This window comes from Paramisgurnus dabryanus, chromosome 17, assembly GCF_030506205.2.
Source record: "Paramisgurnus dabryanus chromosome 17, PD_genome_1.1, whole genome shotgun sequence".
NCBI classification, from domain to species: Eukaryota; Metazoa; Chordata; class Actinopteri; order Cypriniformes; family Cobitidae; genus Paramisgurnus; species Paramisgurnus dabryanus.
The window spans coordinates 32,736,320-32,761,209 of record NC_133353.1 but is presented as its reverse complement, the minus strand read 5'-3'; the positions used below and the strand labels follow the sequence as shown (position 1 = coordinate 32,761,209).

Below are 24,890 nucleotides of genomic sequence, written 5' to 3'. Positions count from 1 at the left end.
ATAGGTGTTTCCTTATATTTACACTGCCTATTGCTGTGACATCATTTAAAAAGTGGGAGCGAGCATCGTTGGAAAGCAGTGTTTCCCATACATTCATTTATTTGTCAGTCCACCACAAAATCAAAATTGACCACCATAAAAAGATGTTTGCACATAGCGTTTAACACTACCTCTGTCTCATGATAGTTTCTGTACAAACACCTGTGGCATCAGATCGATGGGAGTTTGGGAACTTACAACAAAGCACAGATGACAACAGGTTTGCTCAAGAAAGCACAAGCACGAAGATAAAACTAATCTTGCGTTTAGCAATGATGCTGGTAGTGACGATTCTCTTAGACCAATCAGTGATCTACAGTGTTTTCACATCACATTTTAGTATCAGCTCAGCTCACTTGGAACCCCAAACGAGGTAGTACTAAAAAAAAAGTATCGGCTACTACGTACTGTACCCAGTGGAAAAGCTCCCAAAAGTAAGCTGACCCGACTTAAAGGGATAGTTCGGCCAAAAATGATATTAAACCCATGATTTACTCACCCCCAAGCTGTCCGAGTTGCATATGTCCATCGATTTTCAGACAAACACATTTTCGGATATTTTAGAAAATGTTTTAGATCTTTCAGTTGATTAAATGTAATGTTACGGGGTCCATGACCTTCAAGTCCAAAAAAAGTGCGTCCATCCTTCACAAAATAAATCCAAACGGCTCCAGGATGATAAACAAAGGTCTTCTGAGGGTAATCCGCATGATGTTGTTGTAGAAATATCCATATTTAAAACTTTATTAACATAAATAACTACCTTCAGGTAGGGCCGCCATCTTAGTCGCGTCCGCATTCAGGATGAGAGCTTACGCAGCCTACGGAGGCTACTCTGCTGCTGCTCTGTGCCCCCGCCCTCCGAATTTGTCATACGTCACTAAGAAAAGTGCATGCACTACGCTAATACTCTCTCCTGAATACAGAGGAGTCTAAGATGGCGGCGCTACCAGAAGGTAGTTATTTTCGTTAATAAAGTTTTAAATATGGATATTTCTACAACAATGCACGGATTACTTTCAGAAGACCTTTGTTTATCATCCTGGAGCCGTTTGGATTTATTTTGTGAAGGATGGACGCACTTTTTTGGACTTGAAGGTCGTGGACCCCATAACATTACATTTAATCAACTGAAAGATCGAAAACATTTTCTAAAATATCCAAAAATGTGTTTGTCTGAAAAACGATGGACATATGCAACTGGGGGTGAGTAAATCATGGGTTTAATATCATTTTTGGCCGAACTATCCCTTTGACCCGTGGGGTACTATGCAATGGAAAAGCAGCATAAGGCAGTCACCATCGACTCCCATAGTAACTAGAAAACCCAATACAACACTTAGGGGCAGTTTCCCAGACAGGGTTTTGGCTAATCCAGGACTATGCCTTATTTATATTTGGTCATTTAAGAAGTTTTTACAAACATACCTTACAAAAAAACACTAACGGTGTGCATGTTGAGACAAAAAAAATGTCACAATATGTTAAAATTTGCAATTTAGTCTGGGACTAGGATAAGCCGTGTCCGGGAAACCGTCCCTTAAAGTTACCATTTGGGTTCGGAGTAATAAAGGCAGACATTGGCAGATCAAATGATAGGAGGTTGAGTAAATTGAGTAAAGTTTTCATTTTTCAGTGAAAGACGTTTAGCCTTTTCTATGACCATTACAACATTGACAAGTTCATTAGCTCCCTGCAAGTAACTCTAGGATAAAAACACTTCTCAACATTAAACTGTATACAATAAACCTTGACACACGCTTCCTTACAAGAAAGTACATATAAGAGTGCTGTAGGGATGACGTATTTTGGTAGGCAAAACTCAGAAGTGAGTTGGCATTTTAAGACTTGCGATTCTATCGAAGAACTCAATTTTTAAAGGGGGTTTTGGTTGAACGCAATTAGATCTTGGATTAACATAAACCCAAGATACTTTCACGTTTCATTCTACAACATAAAAACACCAGTAATACCCTCACTTTAACAAGTCTTTAAAAGGGGATTTGCAAACAAGTCGCAACATGGTTGTTGGGGTCTTTGATTTATCCACACAGAGTATTTCCTTCTGAGGGAAGACATTTTCAAATGTGTTTAAGTTTTTGTCACTGGTGTAGTTGGTTTTCATTTCTAGTAAACACATTTAGACTTCAAAATTCATAAAAAGTCATGTTCATCTTTGAAGATTATCTTGTTGGACAAAACGTGCTAGTGTCAAACTTTTGTTGAACAAAGCTTATCATTTATGATAATTCAAAAGCCTATGGAAAAAAGGGGCATATTGGCAAGGGAACTAATGTCCTGCTAACTTCCGGGTTGGCCTCCAAAAATATGTTATCCCTGCAGCACTCTAAGCATATCAAACCCTTAAAAATCCTCAAAGTATGAGACCAAGTAACAGTACAGCTCTAAGATACTGTAGTCCCATTTTAACATTTTCCACATTTACGGTCATGTCAAAATCCACTTCTTAGAAAGCAAACACACTTTAGGCTTTGTGCAGCATCTTTATTCTGACACTGCTAAATGGCAGCAGTTTTTGTAGGAGTCGTTTAATGCACCGACATGAAGATGGTAAAAGGGGGTGAAGTGTGCAAGCAACTAGTGTAGGACAGAAGTGTGGGTGTTGGGTGGATGAAGGGACCAGGCAGTTTAGGACACAGGTTAGTGCATGGCATAGTATTTAGTCAAACAAGGGGAAAATGCAACACACAAGTTCTGCCGAATATATCACATTTATTTGTAATGAACTGATTATGAAAACGAAAGGGGGCGCAAGGGCCTCCTCAATGCAGACTTAAGAAACGGAAGAGAAGACATGAACGAAAAAATGACGGGAGAAGAGCAGCCCATAGCAACAATTTTCGTTAACTTGCAGAAGGAAAATGAGTAAATGGAAAACAAGCTGACAACTTTCAAACACGGCCCCTTTTGTACACTATAAAACTGATCCAATGACCAAAGCGTAAACTAAACAAATCTGCTTCTCTGTTTACCTTCCCGGCCAGACACCCTCCTATTACCAACACACAAAAAAACTAAACTGGAACAGAAAGTCAACTCAGGAAAATCCTGAACATTCATTAGAATTTTCTGAATTACATTTTTTTCCCATTATATAATCTTGGCCGAGGGCTGTGGTTTAAACTTCAGAAGTTAATTAATAGTTTACTGACTATTAGCCAATTACCAAAAATGGAACATCCACAGAAAGGCAACGCACACTTTGTGTTCTGATTGGATGGTTTCTTATCCAATATAAAGGGGGAAGGGGTTAACAGAGAAATTGAGGGGGGGAAATGCCTATACAGGATTTGGGCACCAAAATGTCAACGTTAAAAAAAAGATTATAGTAAGAGAAGCAAAGCCTTGTGCTTGGACTGTAAAACCAGATGTTTTTTTTCTAAAAAAAGAAAATGGGGTGAGAAAGAAAATTGAAAGCGCAACAAAAATGGGACCGAAAAGTCTTCACTATTAGAATCCTATAGAATTAAGTTGTAGTCCTATGTATAATCATGTCATTTTCTTTTACTACAAGTTCGAAGTAAGTCTTTTAGGTCAACAGAAAATCAAAGAGTCTTCATTTAGTTTTTTTCCTTGTTTTGAATCCTTGGTTAAATCTTCCCCAAAGTAATTTCTGAAAATATCTGGTTGTAATATTGGAGATAGAGAACAGGGCCTGACAGTCTTTTGCCCAAAGCATTTCCTGTTACTTCACACGTCCTTGGCGATCCTGAAAAGGAAACAAAAAATATCAAATTAACCATGCATGCTAGGAAGTTATTTTGACATATATGGACATTAACTTTTTGTGCAAGCTTTCAGACACCCGCACAATTAATATTTTTGAAAAGAGACTATGTACAGTTGGTCAAAATTATTAAGTCAACAGATCTCAGTAAACAACAACAAAATGTATGGAGCATTTTAGGCAAATATTCATTTATACACCAACTGACAAACCCAACTAGACCTAAAGGGGTGGTTCTCCAGACAGGGTTTAAGGCGCACGCACATTATCCAAACCGCACCCACCAGTTTGACCCCGAAAGCCTGGTTCGTTTGACTAGTGTGATGGTTCTGTACCGTGCCTGTTTTAATTAAATGTGCCCAGTCACGTTTGCAGAGATGGGCCTGATTTGTCAAGCGTTAGATCGACTAAGCAATTTGATAGGCATGGTGAGAAAGCTGCGTCATCGCTTCCCAAACGACTCAAAATAGAAGCCACAAACGTAACACTTAGATGGGCTCCAGTGCTGAGAGAAAGGGAGAGTGCGCTTACTTCCGGTTTTCTTCAAAACAATAGCATCCTAATGATCAAAGTGGCTTGAGCACAAATCGATAAAAGTACAGTGTGAGGGCATGCGATTGGGGGAGTGGGGACAACCGGGCGCTTGGGCAGGGCTCCAGACTAACTTTGGCCCCCAACTGAACATTTTAGGAGCACAACCAGAAAATTTAGGGGCACACACCAAAAATCAACATGCTTACCAAATACGGTATTACTAATAAATACTTTAATGAAAGATTCAGAAAGTACAATTTGCTGTTTCTAATTCAGTGTCACATCACAAAAAAAGGTCAAATTTACTGGTTGCACATGTGCGACTGTATGTAAAATTTAGTGGCACACACTCAAATTTTGGTGGCAAAATGCGACCAATTGGGGGCAGCCTGGAGCCCTGTTGGGCACAGTTTGGTCTGGTCAGGACTTGGCCTTAAGTTATATTAGGACAATTTAGTAGTTTGTACAAACATACCTTACAAAAACATTACTCTTATGCATCTTAAGACAAAACAATAGCACCTTTGTTTAAAATATCAAACATGGAATTTAGTCTGGGACCAGCCCTGTCCGGGAAACCGCTCCCTAGCATCCTAAATTTGACATGTGCAAGCATCACAGCCTGCTGCCTAAACCAACAGCGAAAGCCTCCATTAATAATAAGCACACAGAAACTAATTCACTGGCACGCTGACAGATCATGAGACAGTCAATGGGAATGAGGTGAATCTGCAAGATGCATCACCTGCATTCGGTAGTGGCTCCGACTGGGGTTACTGGAGTATGGATCACTGCTCTGAACCTCCACCTGCCCAGAAACAAAAATATGACTGTCAAGTTCAATATACCAACAATTACTAAAAGCACAATACTAAGGGTTTTTCTTAGGCTCAGTGTTAATGTTACATATGGCAACGCAACACTTTAAAGGGATAGTTCACCAAAAATGGAAAATTCTGATATTTACTCACGCTCGTAAAATCCTGTTTGAATTTCTTTGATGTACTGAACACGATATGAAGAAAGATATTTTGAGGAATGTCTCAGAATTTAAATTTTTGAGTGAACTGTCGCTTTAATAAGTTTAAAGGTAAAGGCCCTAAAGTTGTTTCAAACCTGTATACATTTTTGTGTTCTGCTGAACACAAAGATATTTACAATCAAGCAGAAAGTGGGAGCACCACTGATTTCCATGCAAGATCACCACTGATTTCCATAGCAGGAAAGAAATACGATGAAAGTCAATGGTGCTCTAAAATGGGTTACAAACATTGCTTAAAATATCTTCCATGTGTTTAGCAGAACAATGAAATTTATACAGATTCAAAACAACTTAAAAGCAGGGTACATGATTTTTAAAAAAACACTTCGGAAAACTGTCTAGGTGCCTGGGTTGCGTATGTGTGGGGCGGGTCTATCAAAAGAAGGTCCAGATTCTATTGGGGTAGGGGTGTTTGTTTAGGTGATTTCAAATATCAACATTGGCTTTCAGAGTGCATGCACCCTGCCTTAAAGGGTGAGTAAATGACATAGTTTTCATTTTTGGGTGAACTATCCCTTTAAATTAACATACTGAATCACAAAAACACAAAGCCTATTTGCATAACAGAACTGCAAATGATGGTCTATTCATTGAAGACGAAAATAGTACAAGAGGACAAATTGGTAACTTTCACTACAACACAGACAGTAATTATAAAGTGATATATACATGAAATTAAAGCTCCAAACCTATTTTCCCCAACTCCAGTCCTCGTGTACCCCCACCTAGATTTGTCCTTACAACACCTGATTTAACTCATCAGCCTCCCAGAATGTTTGATATTGGTGTGTTTGACTTCATTCAGCAATGCACAAACTGACAGAAGAATGGCATTAAAGTACTGCGAGAGTGATTCAAAAGCAGACTCTGTTTGCCCGAAAGCGGCAGGATTTTGGGTGAACGAGCACCGCCTGTGAACCCGCCTGTCTTTTGGCGCGTTCAGCCTGTTTCCTACTGACAATCAACTAGACACTTTAGATTCACGCATTCCATCTGACGTTAAAAATCTGTAGTAATTACTTTGATCTTTAATGTTAGATCATTACATATTTCAATTTCTTGACTAGAACAAATGAAAATGTCTATTCTTAATGAAAAACTCAACAATAAAATAGTACAACAAACTTGCTTAAATGAAATCGCTTGTTTTATTAATAAAAACAATTATATAGTATCCGCATAAATTTGTATTGTAAAACAAATAAATGAAAGACAATTTTCCATTTCTATGAATGCCTAGTTTAAACAGAACAAGTTGGTAAAACAACTTGCTTGAACAGAACGTTTTAACAAAATGAACATTTGATGACGGATTACATTGTACCCACCTTATGACAACGTTTTAGGAAGTTTAAGAAATTATTTTTTTATTAAACAAATGATTGGTTTGCAGTTTATTTTCTTACTTTTACTACATTAAACATGGACAAACTCACCTAAATTAACCAAAGAAATGTAACTATTAACCCCATGCTACGTATTAAAGCTTTCAGACTTAAAAATAAATTTCAACGAAAAGTGAATTCAAATCTGAAAATTATTTACAACAGTAGCCTACAGATGGTTTCATCAGATGCACGTGCGATGACGCGATACACGTCTGGTCCGAAATTTACTTTAATGGTCTGACTAGTTGCTAAACTGAACTCAAACTGAAAATAACAAATGTTTTGGTTTCCTATGTAATCTACGTGTTGTTTATATTGTTTGTTATATAAATAACCTACATTTTAAGTACTTTGTTGTTATTTTTTCTTAGGGGAGTTTACTGAAAGTTACGTGTTGACCACGAAAGCCGCTTGTTTGTGTTGTTACTGCTGAAACCGTCTATAATTTAACTAGTGATTATGTGCAGTGCTGGTGCTTCTTGCGCCAGAGAGCACCAAAATATTTCAGTTGACCGTTTAAGCATTTAAGAAGCACCGGAATCTGCGTTCTGATTTGCTCCGGTACATAACGGCCATATAGGTAGTGCTGCCAATAAATTTCAAAGTTGAATCAGGTGAGAGGGGGTACGTAAGGACTGGGGCTGGGAAACAATGCTCTAAAAGGCCTCAATTACTGCCATAACAGCAAAATAATACTGTATGTACCTTTCATGAACTTCAAAAATTACATGTCAAGATATAAATGCTCTTCAGCTCACATAAATGACTGATATGCATGAAAGCCATTACGTATAGTAATAAGTCATTGCCAAATAGAACAAAGCCAAACATACACCGGGAAAAGAAAAAAGCCTTAAAAAAAATAATAAAATCTCTAAATCATTAAGGTAACAGATTAAAAGTATTTTTCCACCCATTTCTTTCAAGTGGCATTTGTGAAAATTTTGTAAAGCACACACAAAAACAGTACTGTGCAGATTTGTAGTTTGGTCAGATTAGAAATGATAGGCAGGCTTAAAATGTTTATCATGTTACTTGAGAATTGATGTGGCGAAAAACGAACAAAACAGATGTTCTTTTGTAGTTCTGAACAAAACACGCAAAGCCCTCCAGCACACCTGTGGGATCTTTTAAGGTGGGTTTAACCCAAGTTTTTGTATCATGTTTTTGTCATTTGACACACTAGCATTCTGGTAAACCCCCCAAAAACAACAACAATTGGCTGATTGTGCAAACCACACACACACAAAAAATATTCCATGACCCAAGTCAATACATTCTACACTCTTAACATCTGTGTAGTATTTAAAAATCTACATTAAAAGTGACTTTAGTCTACGATAACATTATTAAATACTCAATTAAGTGATAAAGGCAGCAATCGAAATAGACAAACCTAAACAATAGGGCTGCAAGACTCAGAAGTATCGCACATATCGCAATTACTTGCAATAAGCAAATGATTTTAATACTTCAGAAAGTTATGCATAGTGAATTTGGTCAATTCAGAGAGAGAAATTATTTTCAGAAATAATGTAACATGTTATGCAATTTTCCGTTTTTAAATAAATACGTTTCATTATTATTCAAACTGAATTTACAAACTTAAAGCATTATTGTATCGCATATCACATTTGTCATCAATACCATGCAGCCCTACTAAAACAACAACAACTCTGAATAAAATCAAATATTTCATAAGTATAATATCAAAGGGCCAGGAAAAACTGTGACCAAGACTGTGAAAACCCAGCTAAAATCATATTTTTAATAATTTCTACATAAATTGTCCTACATAATGTAAATAACATTGTGTTAAAATATAACCTTGATATCTTTAATATTGACCGAGTAAGGTCATGTCAATGATTGAAATCATTGAGTGAAACCAAACTTGGATGCTTCTAAACTCATCATTAGATTATGAGACTTTAACCGGGATTTTATAGACATTGCCACATATCGATAAACATTCTGCATCACATTGTCAAATTGACACTGGAGGGTTTTGCATATAAGACCTTAGTAAAACCAGATCAAATTTATCTCCCAGAAGAATCAATGCCATGGCAGGTTACCTTTTTCACACATTCCTCCTCTTCCTGACGTTTCTCGTAGTGCGAGAAGTCGTCAAAAATGGAGGTGGTGTGCTTGTAACTTGCGATGATCTTCAACACCTGACGCGCCTTATCCAGCGGAACTTCCTGCGTGTCACGCGAGTTAGTCACCGGTTTGTTCTCGTTGTTTTCCAGACGAATGTGCCTCAGTTGGCTGTTCGGAACGTCCTTTACAAAGATCCAACGCACATCAAACCGACCCTTCCATTTGTCCTGCGACCACACACCCGCGCAGGTGTTGTAGTCCACTGGCGAGCGCATCTCAGCTACGCCACAGAAATGCCCACTGCCATTCACGCTGAAGAGCAAGTAGAGCGGGCCTTTGTTGGCCATCGATCGATACGCAGCGTCCAGACGTTTGTTGCCGTGTTCCGTGCTGCACCAGATATTGTACTTAATAGAACGATGGATGTCGTCCTCTGAGTAGCTCTTAATTATGAAGACGCGACCGTGCTTAGGGTTCCAGTCAAAGTCCTTGGGATTGTAGTTGTTCACCATACGCAACTTCTCCAGAACTGGGTGGGGCTCTGATGGAACAGCAACTCCACCCATCCCTGAATTGGGAGGGGATTGGCCGGGTCCACCCACCGCATCCCCAAAGCCGTTAGCACGGTTACGCGGGGGAACCCAGCGGGTTGGTTGAGAGGGTTGAGGAGGAGGGGGACCTTGTGACAAGGGAGGTGGGACAGCACCCTGCTGCCCACCAGGGGGAAGGGGATTTTGCCCAAGCTGACCGGTAGGAGGCACCAGCTGTCCATTGCTGAGGGGTAGCTGTGGCACCCCTCCTGCAGTAGCACCCGGTTGAGGGGACTGTCCATTGGGTGGCTGTCCATTGGTGGGCATGGAAGCCTGATGTGGGGTTGCTGGTTTAGGCACGTTCCCCTTGTTGTCCCATGTTCCGATATCCATGTTATGTTTGATCGGTGGAGGTGGCAAATTTGTCCCACCAACTCCTCCCTTGGTTTTCAGCTTAGGCTGTGGTTTGGCAGGCTTACTGGCAATGTCCGCCCAAGATGCAGTTTTTGCGGGAGCCATGGATGGCGGAGGCATAGTGGGAGCTGCTGACACCTGACTCAGCGGCCCACCAGGAAGTCCTGAACCAACGACTTTGGGCGCCATCTCAGCGGCCGCGATCTTAAGCCCAGCCATGCCTTGATCCAAACTATTCATTCCTACCGCCTTGTTAAGTGGCTCGTTGGCTGCAAAGGGAGACTGTCCGTCAATCATAGCACCTCCTAGCGTGCTGGGAGCATAGGCATAATTGCTGCTGTAACCTGAGCTCTGTGTGGACTGTCCCTGAGAGCTGCTGTTTCCCCAGGCTAGGTCAATCCCACTAGGAAAAAAGTTGAAGCCATGCTGTCCCAAGAAAGGATTGTTCCCCAGCGCCCCTGACTGGCCAAACATGGCATCTGGGAGAAAGTGATGCTCCCCATTGCTAAGCTGTCCATATGAGGCCAGGTAAGGCATGGGGGGGTCACCGCCAGTAGACCATGCTGCTTCATTAAGCGAATAGGTAAACCCTATTGAGGGGCTGTAGTAACTGGGCATGTAGGAGTCGGACATGGCCGTATAGGCATTGCTCTGCAAAAACAAAAACATCCAATTAGTTTTTTTTTATAAATTACTTTCAGCTGTACATTTTTACTCCTCAGAACCCCCCCCCCCCCCAAAAAAGTGTTCATGGGTTTGAGTTTACTGGTTACTATGGGACTGGGTTGTGATCGGCTCTTGCTGTCAAGATATTAAAAATATTAATTGGGTCCTTTCGAAGCCGTAACAGGTGGTCACCATCCACTCCCATAGTTACCAAAACAGCAAAAATTGGCATTTGGGTCTTGAATACAGAAAGACATTGGGGCAATACAACCGACATGGCGGTGACTAAATAATGACAAAGTTTTCATTATGGGTTAAACCATCTGAAGTTATTCAATTATACAAATAATCTCCACTTTACCTTGACATTTCAACTTGCTTAAAGAAAATTATAAAGACATGTACTAAAGCCCTTCTAGATAACTTGCGACTGTTTGTGTACTTTCAGGCACCCAACTATTAGTCTGCTCATATTTTCAACACTAGCAATCAGCTTTGTGAGGGTAACAGTGGCACAGATTCCTCACAAAGGATCCCAGCATTCCTTTGACAGGGTGAATACTAGCCCCTTTATTCATCCGTGTCCCATTTTTAGTAGGAGGAATATTCACAGACATAACAGCCATCACATATTACACAGTTAGGTAGTTGAGGACTTTTTCATTGCAGTGGGATCTATACAGGTGCATGCATGTAAAGTTTTATAAAAACTTTCCAGGCTCTAAAAAAACTTTGACGCTGTAGTGTAAAGTAAGTGAACATCAGTATGCACGCTGAGTGGTATGTCCAAAGTCATGGTGTAAAAAAAACATAGTAGGCAAAAAGTACCCGATTTACCCTTCTACATCTGGCGTGTGCATTCAATGGACACTTTACTATCCCTGGTTATGTGAGCCGAGAAGCCACCAAATTCAAAAAGTGAATAAAAACCCAGGGGGCTCTTTAAGCGATTTTGGTAGCAAGAAATGTATTCCTCGTAATTGAATTTTACTTGGTAAACACAGCACATAGATTTACGTAATTTATGGTTGCAGTTGTTCATAGGTCATGGAACATAGGGGCCACATGAATTTCTGCCAATATCAACCTATCCGATTGCTAAGTCTGACGTCATGTGCCGCTTCCGGGTCCAACGCTCACAGACGTCATAGGGAAATAAAAAAAATCATAGCGTATGAAAAACTACAAAAAACACCTGATCCTAAATTAACCTCCATAACAAAATCCGAGATGACCAGACATGGATTTATGGAGGTGGATTTTTTTAACGAATTATTAATATATTGCCGTCTTTGATTCTGGGAGCCTGAGACTGCAGTTTACACATGAGTTTATAAAATATTTGCTTAAATGTATGCTATGAATAAATAGTGCCCATAAATTGCTTTTAAATGTGGTGGCTTGGAGCCGGAAACTGTATTCCTTACGTCATGACTTAACAAGCGGATAACATGAGCCTGGAGACTGCAGTGTACACTGGGAGTTTATAAAATTTTCGCTTAAATGTGCGATATGAATAAATAGTGCTCATAATCGGATGTTTAAATAATACCCTCTATTGAAATAAGTTAAGGTTTGGACCGGGAAACAGTATTCCTTACCACCATCATCTCTTAACAACCGGATACAAGTCTTGACTAAGTCTACACATTTCTTTAGCCACTTACACAGAGCACAACGGTGACACCTTAATAGGAAAACAAAGCCCAGAGACCAGGATGCAATTACGGGTCATAATGAACCCACCGAGAGTAGACAGCTAAGGAAATTACCCTCTACGGGTTTACCCTTTTGTTTAGTGCAGAAACAAGACCTACCTGTCTGGGCTGAGCATTCAGGTATGGCTCGAACTCATCATCATTCAAAGTATCCTTTTGGGTAACAGCTCCGTTTTGCACTGGAAGAGAAGCATACAGAAAGTTAGTCCTGTAAAGATGTGACAAACGTAGTTAATTCACAACAAGTTGAAGCTGGTTAGCCAAACAGCAACTGAGCAACAATTTATTCGTAAACTGGAAACTCCTAACAGCTGTTGTTAAAATAAACGCTTAAAAAAAACTGAAAAATAAGATCTATAAAGCTATTCAATAATCTTTTATCAAACCACCACGTGCTTTCATGTACTACTTTGTCATTTAACTGGAAGGTGAGGATTGTGTGTTAGACCGAGGATGCTAAAAATCCCTCAACAGGTCCTTCCTTTCATTTGGCAGCAGTTTAACTCCTGCATCCTTAACGGTGATAGGGATGTTTTGGGCTTTAAACACATTTATATATTTAAAGTAAACATACTAAAACGGTGTAAAATTAGTGTGTATGTGGGCAGTCAGGTGCCTGAGCTTGTGTCACGCTTTCAGACGCACGCTCGGCCTCAGTATGCTAGTCGGCTAACTAACGTGGGATATATATACAAGCTTTTCTTAAATCTCTAAGTGACAAAAACAACCCCAAAATCTCTTTTATAAGACCTACTTGTTCTCGAATCTCCCGTGAGGTTGTTTTTGGGCAGGTTTCTACGTTTTATTTAATAACGGATAGTATATGAACAAACGGCCTGCTAACACAGCAGCGCAACACGAGACACACAGGAGCGCAAAAACCCCCAGCACAACAGCGCTCCACTTACCTTTATTTGCTTGGCCTTTCGGTCTCTGGATTGGGTCCAGGTGATTCATGAAGGAGTGAGTGTGGAGAGGAAAGAGGGAGAATAAGTGAAGGTTTATATGAAGCTAAGGCCTGAACTCGCGCTGCGAGAGAGAAAAAACCGCCTCGACGCCACTTCGGCTCAATGTTCACAAAATGCCTCTCTTTACCTGCTCCAGAAGGCTGCTGGCTGACATTTCTCTCTCCCCGGAGCCTGTGTGTTAGACTGCGCGTGTGTTTGCGGGTTAAAGTGAACGGGAGATGTGTGTTTGATAAAGTGTTAGCGCCCGTGTCTCTCTCTATCTCGCTACAGCTGTAGATCACACACACAATGGCGGGCTGCAGTTCCTCCACACTTCAACATGGCCGAGGCGCCGCTGCACGTTTATCCGTCGCGAAACAGCGCCACCCTACGACTGGGAGGGTTAGGAGGACGTGTGCTTGTGTATCGGAGGGATCATTACTTTATAAAAACCATTAATTAAATCATTACTTTATTTAATTTGCAGTTAGGCGGATTGGGACTAAATAGTGGCCCTGGACTTTCTCACCCAGAGCGGCACAGCAGACCCTGCTCACAATGTAGCATACTGGCTCAGTTTAAATGGGACATATCAAGAAAATCTGATTTTTCCATGTTTAAGTGCTATAATTGGGTCCCCAGTGCTTCTATCAACCTAGAAAATGTGAAAAAGATCAACCCTGTAACTTAGTTTTTGTTAACCACTCTCTGCAAGCATGTGAAAAAATAGGTCATTGAAATTTGGCTCCCCCTGTGATGTCAGAAGGGGACAATACCTTAATCTGCACTATCCAACCACGCCACTGCCATTTAGTGCAGATATCAGCTCATTTGCATTTAAAATGACATCCAAAATTTTTGCACACACATACAAAGTGGCAATTTTAACATGCCATAAACAATTATCTATATGGTATTTTGAGCTAAAACTTCACATATGTACTCTGGAGACACCAAAGATTTATTTTACATCTTAAAAAAGTCTTGTGAAATGCCCCTTTTAACACCATAGTTCAGAAACATAAATCATAACAATACAACAAGCCAGGGTAAGTACCACAATGGCAAATACCACTAGATTACAATTAAAACATATATTTGTTAACAAAGTAACTTTAAAAAAAGTTAAAAATTCTGAACGTTTAAATGGCCACTAGAATATGTTAAAATAAACAACAGTAAAACTACCTAAAATTAAACCAAAGTAGTGCATATTAAAGAAACAGAAAAAAGTAAATTGAAAACTGCAACCAAAGGGCATAAAGAGGCATGTCACTCCTCATTGGAAAAATATCTCACCATTACCACGTTTTGTTTACGTTCCCACTACATTGCCACATTACATTTACAATCTAGCAGGAAAAATGCATGACTCAGCAGATAAATACGAATTAAAAGATACATAAAATATTTGTTAACGTTTGCTCTGAAATAATGCATTTACAATACATCGTGTGTGGTGCTGACCATTCTGAAAGTCGTAGTGTACTGCTGGCCACTAGGTGTCGCCATTACATCTACCATGAACCACATAAGTCAGTTCCGATTGGCAAATAGACTTACGACGGCAATCTAATGGGTGAGACTTATTTCACAAAGAAAATCTATAAAACATACTTAATTAACTTCACACGCATGCGTATTGTGTATGCCAGGGGTTTTGTCAGCTGCATCCCCTTGACTTAAATTATTTACTTGAAGTAGCCTAACCCCTGAGATTTTAAAGCGGACATTTTACATGGATTTTTAAAAAACGTAAAATAAATCTTTGTTGTCCCCAGATTACGGGCCGTATTATCCCCCTCTTCTGACATCACAGGGAAGCCAAATTTCAGTGACCTATTTTTTTACACGCTTGCAGAGAATGGTTTATCAAAACTGAGTTACTGGGTTGATCTTTTTCACATTTTATAGATTGATAGAAGCACTGGGCACCCAATTATAGCAGTTAAAACATGCAAGTCAGTTTTTCATGATATGTCCCCTTTAAGTACACATTTCAATAATGTCATAGCACATTTGCCTGTTTAATTTCAAAAACATAATTTTTCATTCTTTTAAAATGTTTTTTCATTGTTATTATTACCTCTTATTGTACCTTCATTTGGTAATTTTCTTTTATTAGTACATAAAACATGTCTATAGTTTTCTGATGTGTCATGGTCACATGATTTGCAGATAAACAAATAAAATATATATTTTTGTTAGGAAGGGTTTATTCAATTTTTTATTTTAAAATTAGTTATTTACTTTTTTATTTCATAAAAAAGTAAAACTCAAGAACCTCCTTCAATTCTAGGGGTTCGCGAACCCCAGTTTGGGAAAACCTTAAGCAAATATACAAGTAGATCACAGATTTTTCATATTCAATTCAGTGCCTTTAATAGGCAAAATAAAAGAGTAATTGGAGTGTCAAATAGTGGACATTTTGTTAATAATAGTGGGAATTTTAATAATAAGTATTAATAAAAATGTAAAATGCAAAGTGCTGTAAACTGTATTAATATAAACATAACAGACACACATGGCAGATCTCTCTCTCTCTCTCTCTCTCTCTCTCTCTCTCTCTCTCTCTCTCTCTCTCTCTCTCTCTCTCTCTCTCTCTCTCTCTCTCTCTCTCTCTCTCTCACACACACACACACACACACACACACACACACACGCAGAAAACCTGTTAATATCTTCAGAGAGTGACGTGAATGAGAAACCAATTAAGGCGGTGTCCTTACCTTTTACCAAATGTGTATTGATCCAGTTTGTACAACCCAGACGGTGTCAAAACAGCTCATTAGTACATCTATACCTTAATTTATTAGCAGATGTTCTTTAAAACCTTTCAAGATAAAGTCTTTGGTCTGTTGTTTGTTCTTAAGCTCAATAGGTCTTCTAAGATTGGTGGCTCTTCCTGAATTTCTATTAAAGTAGTTCATTAGATCTAACAAACCATCTTATGTGTGTACAGATGTATGTTAAGCATAGGTGTCATTTACACTGGGGACGCTGGGGACATGTCCCCACCACTTTTTGAAATGGCTGATTTTGTCCCCATCACTTTTTGAAAGCACTTCATTGGTTAAAATGTTATGAGAAATCAAACAATACCTGTGCGCATAGGTGTCATTTACACTGGGGACGCTGGGGACATGTCCCCACCACTTTTTGAAATGGCTGATTTTGTCCAAGTCAGATCTTCAAGAAATTTTTTTTTTGTATTTTTGTCTTGTTTTCAGTAGAAATATCTAAAAATTCCTAAATTATGATGCTTTTTCTTGATGAGCAAAAATCTAGTTTTTAGACCAAAACTTCAAATTTAAGTGATTTTGTGCATAAAACGAGCAAAACAATCTGCCAATAGGGTGAACAGTTTTTTCTTGAATTTATTGTTTAACAAAAATGTTCAAGATTTTTTTTGCTTACCCCATTGGCAGTTTTTTTTTCTTGTTTTATGCACAAAATCATTTAAATTTGATATTTTGGGTCTAGAAACTAGATATATTCTTAGGTCATTTCTTGAAAATCATTTTTTGCAGTGTACGACTGGTTTTGTGGTGCATCCAGGGTCACATATGTTGCGTTGTGTGCTTATGTTGCATTTTCTTTTACATATGTAAAGAATTTCATTTTAATCATTGACTTAACATGCTGCTGTTTTCTACATTATGGTGCTTTGGCACTGTTCAGTTCAGCTGGTGTTGTAGGGACTGTTACATGTGCAGTTGACATTGTTGAGGGTTTTATGCTGAGTATTTTTGTGTTGTTGACCGGCCTACACTATGCCTATTTTTGATGCGCCGTTATTCAATATTTTTCCCATCCTGCTGTAATGTTTTTTCATCCGATCTTTTGTCCCCACCACTTTTCCACACAAACTGACGCCCCTGATGTTAAGGTAAACTTATGTATGATCAGGCTTGAATATGTTGACATAAATGTAGCTAAATCTTTTTAAGATGATTTATTTTTAGAGAATTGGAACAGTGGATAGTTTATGGGTGTTCAGGTTTTCCTTTAATTTCTTTGTTTTTATGTTGTGTGATAATATAGGAGGAGTCTTTAATTAGCCGGCAACAGAAACCAGTATGTGTGTAATAACTGGAACTGAATGGCCACAAACAGGAAGAAAAGCATGAAATGACAAATCACATTTACAGTTCCTGCAATGTCAATTGTAAATTTTGTGGTACCGACTTTTGTTAGGGTTGGGAACATCAAAATATGGCACATGGTCATATTTTAAACCTATAAGCAAAAAACCTTAGGGTCAAGGCTTATTAGTAGGCAATACAGCAGAGTCATCATATTTATTCAGTATACAACAGAATTTTTAACACATTCACAGCCTCCTTTTTTTACCAATAAATGAAAAAAAGAAAATGAAACTCTTCTGGATGCAGTGGAAATTCAGGGAATTTTGACACATTTGTTAAAGTTTTGTAATGTGTCAATAACAGAAAAGTTCCAACACATATTACTTGGATTTATGTCACCAAGGCTGGTTATTGACAGGCAAATCTTATATTTAAAATAGATGGGGCTGATCTCAGTATGACCCGTACTAAAATGGCACATGAGTGATTAATGTCTTCTTCATTCCAGGTTCCTGTGAGAAATAAGAGATGGAAACGATTGGATAAAGACTCTGGTTTTGCTTGTGGGGTCGGCAGGGGGATGCCTCTGAGCTTATTACAAAAACAAAATGGAAAACGTGTAAAATTTCATTTTATACATGTTTGCATATAAGGTATAATTTTCTGGTGTGTCTGATACTGTAAGTGGTTATAGCTATACAGTAATGAACTACAAATATACTGGCAACTAAAATTCCTGACTGCAGAAAATACAAAACCACAAGGAAGTCTGAAGGTGAGAAAATATTGGGAAACCCTCACATATTTGGTGGAAGTGCCCTTTAACACAGAGTGCCAATCTGATCACTGCGTGCAGAAGGAATGTATATGCGTTCTTGGAGTTTAGAGGCACCAATATCTTTCTTTCTTTCTTTCTTTCTTTCTTTCTTTCTTTCTTTCTTTCTTTCTTTCTTTCTTTCTTTCTTTCTTTCTTTCTTTCGGTGTCCTCCTGTGCTTGTGGGACAAGAATGTTCAACAGCGGGGTGACAATTCTGCTGCCCCTACACACACACACACGCGCGCGCACACACACACATGCACACACACCGGATGACATCAGCTGCTTGTCTACATCGCTGGGACACTTGAGGCTGCCAAAGTGGGAATGTAGCACCCGTCAGTTACTTCAGTAATGCTGCTTGTTCACGTACTATCCATACTGAGTGGGTTAGCTTTTAATAAACAAGCACAAGGAGAAAGTTCCTCTCTTTGTGCAGACGTGATGGAGACCTGGTGACAGGGCAGAACAGGTCATATTCTGGGCAGAAAAGTTATTAAAAGCTTAATTACTAGGCAATCATTGTTCAACTCTTCTCTAATATCTCTCAGTTTAACCCTCAGTTAGTTTGATCCTAGCTGACATGAATTTTTAGATGGATTCTGACTAAGATAGATCCCATTGTAATAGTTTAATAATTGTAATAAGACAAACAGATGGAGAGATTTGTCAATTGAAAGGTCTAGAAAAGTGATTATATTTTCAGTCTGCTTCTGGCGCTTGTTTTAATAACAAACAGTTTGACAGACAGTGCACGTGTGTGTGTGTTTGTGTGTGTACAGGATACAACATTTGGAGTACACCACACATGGAGCAGAGCAACTGTATGCCACAAATCCTCCCGAAAAAGACAACCCACAGCCCTCACCCCTTTTGAAGAGTAGTCCATGCAGGCCCTAAATTCAAGCAGTTGTTTTTTACACCCTGTGTGAAAACAGGGCATATTTGGATTATTTTTCCCCATAAGGGAACTAAATGTATTTTTAGGACTTTATATATATCTATATATTTTTGAAACCAGTACTATTTTTCCACTTATTAAGTAACAAGGCTTAAAATAAATCAGGATTAGGCCTACATTTGGACACTTAAGTAGCTTTTATAAATGTGGCTTAGAAAAAAATGTGGCTTAGAAAACATTTTTTTTTTGGTGTGCATCTAGAGACAAAACAATTGTACTGATATATTTTAAGGTATGTCATGACATTTGTTTTCTGTTTTAAGACATCTCAAGCATGTATTTTAGTCTGGGACTACACTGTAAAAACAACTTGGTTTTGCAAGTCAATTCAACCTATTATTTTAAAAAAGTTGACATAACTTAGAAATTCAACTTGAAATTGTTTAACTTAATTTTTTAAGTGAAAGTAACATAAAAACATGTGTTGATTTGACAAAAGTGCGGCAATTTTTTTACAGTTTATAGGCTTAAATTCACAATGAAATTGAAATTAAAGTGATAGTTCCACCAAAAATAAAAATTCTGTCATCATTTAATCATTCTCAAATTTATTTTTTCTGATGAACACAAAACAAGATATTTTGAGGAATGTTTGTAACCAAAAACTTTATGAGGCTCATGATTGGTTTGAAACGATATGAGAGTGAGTAAATATGACAGAATTTTTGGGTAAATAATTCCTTTAAAAACTAAAAGTTTTTGTAATATTGTGGTATTTGTTTTACAAGTGACTTATCTATGCACTTCATTATTTTTTTATTTTTACTTACAGTCACAAGGAAAGGCAAGAGGGCCTAAAAGGACTTTAAGCCTTGTCTTCGAAACAGGCCTAAAAGTTTTCAAGTTTAAGCACAAAGCATTCCACTTTTGTTATTTCTACATGGAAACATTTCCGTGGAGTGACACTATGAGTTCCTGAGGTGCATTGTGGGATATACAGCAGTGCAGAGCTAAAGTGCTTTGCCATTGTGAGCAGCATCAGGTGACTTTCTTATGCGATACTGGAAATTAAATATAAGATTCTGCAAGCAAGGTGCCATTTCTTTCTCTACCCTATAGATCTCTACACTAGAGGGTTCACATATTCACATTTTTACCTGTACTGAATGTTATTTGAGTATTTAACCAAAAACAAAAATGTTTGCATAGTCCCTTGTACCCCAGTTTGGAAAACACTGCAGTACAGAATGAATATAATGCCGATATGTGACGCAGTTTGTGAAAACCTAGCTAAAGTTTTTTTTTATACTTTTCCCCCACTTAAAATCAATATATGAAAATATAACCTGATATCTTTAAAGGGGACATTTCATGAAAATCTGACTTTTTTCATAATTGGGTCCCCAGTGCTTCTATAAAACTAGAAAATGTGAAAAAGATCAACCCAGTAACTTAGTTTTGGTAAACCATCCTCTGCAAGCATGTAAAAAAAAAATAGGTCATTGAAATTTGGCTCCCCTTGTGATGTCAGAAGGGGATAATACAGCTCATTAATCTGCACTATCCAACCACAGCACTGCCATTTAGTGCATAGATCAACTCATTTGCATTTTAAAGGAAACAAACAAAAATGGCACAATTTTGCTCACACCTACAAAGTGGCTATTTTAATATGCTATAATAAATTATCTATATGGTATTTTGAGCTGAGACGTCACATATGCACTCTGTGGACCCCAAAGATTTATTTAACATTATAAGGCAGTGGTTCTCAAACTTTTTCCGCGTGCAGCCCCGCTTGTGTACGGTGCATTCCTTCGCGGCCCCCCAAAGAAAATGTATGGCAAAAACTGTTCTAAAATGTAACATTTTAATTAAACAAAACATATTAATTTATACAAAGTAGTGCTGTTGGTTAGTAGCATTTTTTTTAGGTTTAATTACACAGAAATCATGATAAATGAATGTATTTTATAAAATGTAATAAAACTGGGGCCCCCCTGGCACCATCTCGCGGCCCCCCTGGGGGCCCCGGACCCCAGTTTGAGAATCACTGATGTAAGGTCATGTCAAAGATTGAAATTAATGTGGATCGGATTTCACAGACAGGGTCACATATTGCATAGCTACAGGTCATGTATTAAAAAAGTAAACTGAGTGGTGTTATTTCGTGGGAAATGTTGAAGACAAAAGGATTTTGCATAAAGCTCTGACATCAGTGAAAACGTGTCGTAAATGTACCCATTTCAGTTCAAACCTCTTCGGACCTGCATTGGTTTTTAAACTGTGCTTTTTATTACACTTATTTATATAATTGTTTATTGTAGCATCGAAAGCTCTGCAATCACCTGATTGAATTGTTGGTTTAGGTTAATTCCTGAGAAAATGTGTCTTGCAAGAAGGGTCAAAAACAAACAGTGATGTAATCAGTGTTTAGATACTACTCATTCACAAACACACATACACACACAAAAATTAAGAGAAAAGAAGGGCAAAACAGAGAGATAGATAGAGAGAAAGTGTAAGGAGGGGCGGTCTGCCTTTCTCTGTTCCCTAGTTTGGTCACCAAAAGCTCTATATCAGAGGTCATACACTGTGGCTGGGAGATTGTGATACAGACAGGCTAAACATCACACGCATATAGTCATACAACCTGTTTTCTTAGTAACGACAAATGGCTTACTGTTCCAAAAAGGAAGGAGAGAGTGATATGTGTTGCTGGGAAGGTTTTCCGAGAGTAAAAAGCGGAGCGGGTGAGAGACATTGGCGCAGCGAGAGAGAGAGCGAGGGAGCAATTGGTCATGGTCATTAATATCAGTGGTTCCTCCTACATGTGGTCATAGCGCAGAGTCTGTTTTAAACCCCGTGCTGCCAGCTGTCCGTCACGCTGAAACTCTCAGCTCCCGTCCCTGTGGCATTGCATCATTTCGTGATATCCTAAATAAAACGCACCAATGGGAGGAAGGCCCTCACAAGCCAAAGGTTCACAGTGCGCTTCTGCTGATGAGCAACAGCGTGCGCACAAAGACCGAACGCATTCAGATCTTCATCCAACTTTGTCTCAAGTGTCGTGGTGAACATACAAGGATACTGCTGTAATACTTATGTGTGGGTGCACATTACTATCGGATTGGATTTGAGTTATGTTTAACTTCGTCCGACACAATACATGTCCACTGGTAATCTGTTTTATAAACAAGAGCACCAATGGATTCAAAACACGTATTATTGGAGAGCTTGTCGGTCAGTTGAAGTTGACATAAAGGTCTGGCACGCATCTCCTTTCTCGACCCAGAGCAAACACTTCAGAGGCATTCCTATCTGTTTAACACCGCTGGATGAAATTCTGCAAATATTCCACACGATTCTCTTAACGTTGTAGAATGTCTGTCAAAAACTCACGGCACTTAAACTCCAATGTGCTCACTTTAATTTCCAAGACTCAGATTTAAAGATAAAGCTTCAGAACCTTGAAAAAAGCATGAATTGCTTGTATTTAGACTAGTGCAAGTGAGGTTACGCGCTTGACTGTCCTTGTGTTTGTTAAGTGAAGGTGATAATGTGAGCTAGATTTGAGAGGAATCTCATTGCTGTACGGTTGGTATGGATAGGGTGTCCAGCTTATACCTCACACAACCATGTGTCATGTTGAGAATCAGTCAAATCTGTTCGAGTGCTTTAGCACAGCAGGACGTTAATTAGTTAATGTTACCTAACTCAATTGGTAGAGCATTCACTGTAAGCTCAGACAAGTTAATACAACTTTAACAAAAAAAACATAGGGTATCTTTAAGTTAAATCTAGTCTACTTAAGATTGCTGAACAGGAGTTAAAATGTTTCATTCAATGAGTGTAAAATGTCTCATTCCAGCAATATAACCTTGTTAGATTAACAAAACATTTCCTGTTTATTTCATACGTCTTTATTAACATTTCACAAGACTTTTTTAAGATGCCAAATAAATCTTTGGTGTCCCCAGAGTGCTTATGTGAAATTTTAGCTCAAAATATCAGATAATTTATTATAACATGTTTATATTGCCACTTTGTAGGTGTGAGCAAAAAATGTACAATTTTTGGGTGTGTCCTTTTAATTTAACTGAGCTGATCTCTGCACTCAGTGGCAGTGCCGTGGTTGGATAGTGCAGATTAAGGGGCAGTATTATCCCCTTCTAACATCACAAAGGGAGCCAAATTTCAATTACCTATTTTTTACATGTTTGCAGAGAATGGTTTACCAAAACTAAGTTACTGGGTTGTCCTTTTTCACATTTTCTAGGTTGGTAGAAGCACTGGGGACCCAATTATAGCACTTAAACATGAAAAAACTTATGAAATGTCTCCTTTTATAAAACAGTTTTATAAAACGTGTAATGTTAAGAGAACTTTGCAATCTTTGACCCTCAAAAAAGAAGCCACCTTATAAAGCATTAAGTTAAGCAAAGTTTTCAGCTTCACACAGAGAGCTCAACACTTACAAGTCTCAACAATGGTAACAGTCAAATCAAATCAAATCTCATGATCTTCACCACAAAAATAATAAGCAACAATGATAATAAAAACAACAGCAGTAGTTTTTTTTAGTTTTACTCTGTAAAGACAAAGACTTGTAAATGTTAAATGTTCATTTAACTTTGAACAAAATATTGCCAGTAAAAAACATAAATTTAAATCTACGGTAAATTACCGGCAACCCAGCTGCAATTTCTACAGAATTTTTTTTACAGTGTAGGTATTATATTGAGCTTTTTAAACGATACTGCCCCAGTGAAAGCTTGGAACCAATTTTTACCAATGCACAGATTTAAATTAAATGATTTCATAAAAGATACAGTAAACCAAAACAAGTAAAACATGAATAAAATAACAAAAAATATTTAATACTGACTGCTTAACTACATTTACATTATATTTATGCATTTGGCACACTGTAAAAAATCTTTAGAAATTACAGTATTACTTCCAGCTGTTTGCCAGTAACTTCCTGTATATTTAAATGTATGTTATTTACTGGCAACTGTTTGTTTAAAGTTAAATAAACATTAAACATGAACAAATCTTTATCTTTAAAAAATAAAACTAGGCCTATAAATAACAGCCTCATGCAAAGCATTCTGGGAACCAAAATCTGAAGGAGAAAAAAACTGACAAAGGTTGATGAGGATTTTTGGTTCCCAGCATGCTTTGCATGAGGCTGTTATTTTAGTTTTATTCTGTAAAGATAAAGGCTTCTTAACATTTAATTATCATTTAACTTTAAACAAACAGTTGCCAGTGAATAACATACATTTAATCTACAGTAAGTTACTGGCAAAAAGCTGCATAACTACAGCAATTTTACAGTGTACCATTTAGGTACAAATGTGGTACTTAAATGTACCTGTGAGGTAGGCTATGAACTATTTAGGTGCAAAGGTGTACTTTTTTCTGACAATGTATACAAAAATTTGTTTGTGATGCTTTGGAAGACTGACGTCTTCCTTCTTTATTCAAATATATTGTATTAAAACTTGTATGTTGTGTAGTTGTGCATGGAGTAAACTGAAGCGCAGCTTTGGGAAACATTTAAATTCAAGGAGGCTTGGCAAAAATGACACAACATATGTGCAAATCTTTCCGGCTCAAAAACAAAACGGGATATAAATAAAAGTAAAATGCATTTTTTGTATATTAGAATAAACTCGTTGTTTGCCAAATCATATTAGATGGTTTCTTGAGGGAGGCAATTAAAGTTTTTTTTATATCTGTTTAGAGAAGCTGGTTTACATAATTCAACAGCGTTGAGCGTCAGTCATGTTATAGGGCATGCTATTGTACAGTAATCCATACCTTTACGCAACGACGTGCTTTTGCATTGTGTGAATCAGGCAGTTAAGTTTTTGAGGGAGGTCGGGGGTCTTTCTCTGGGGTGGGAGGGGTCGACGTGAAGATGAATCTTGGGCACATTCTCTGGTA

The 24,890-nt window shown here is 38.2% G+C and overlaps 1 protein-coding gene across 1 annotated transcript; it reads right to left on the bottom strand.

Annotated features, from left to right (window-relative positions):
• Positions 1 to 1,318: 1,318 nt before the first annotated feature.
• On the bottom strand, positions 1,319 to 13,457 carry ythdf2 (YTH N6-methyladenosine RNA binding protein F2). The gene is made up of 6 exons (XM_065288260.2): positions 13,278 to 13,457; positions 13,091 to 13,115; positions 12,282 to 12,361; positions 8,830 to 10,449; positions 5,067 to 5,129; positions 1,319 to 3,769 (listed from the first exon to the last, which is right to left on the bottom strand). The coding sequence occupies exons 1-6, from the start codon at positions 13,302 to 13,304 to the stop codon at positions 3,746 to 3,748; spliced, it is 1,839 nt and encodes a 612-aa protein (XP_065144332.2). The 5' UTR covers positions 13,305 to 13,457; the 3' UTR covers positions 1,319 to 3,745.
• Between the last annotated feature and the right edge of the window lie 11,433 nt (positions 13,458 to 24,890).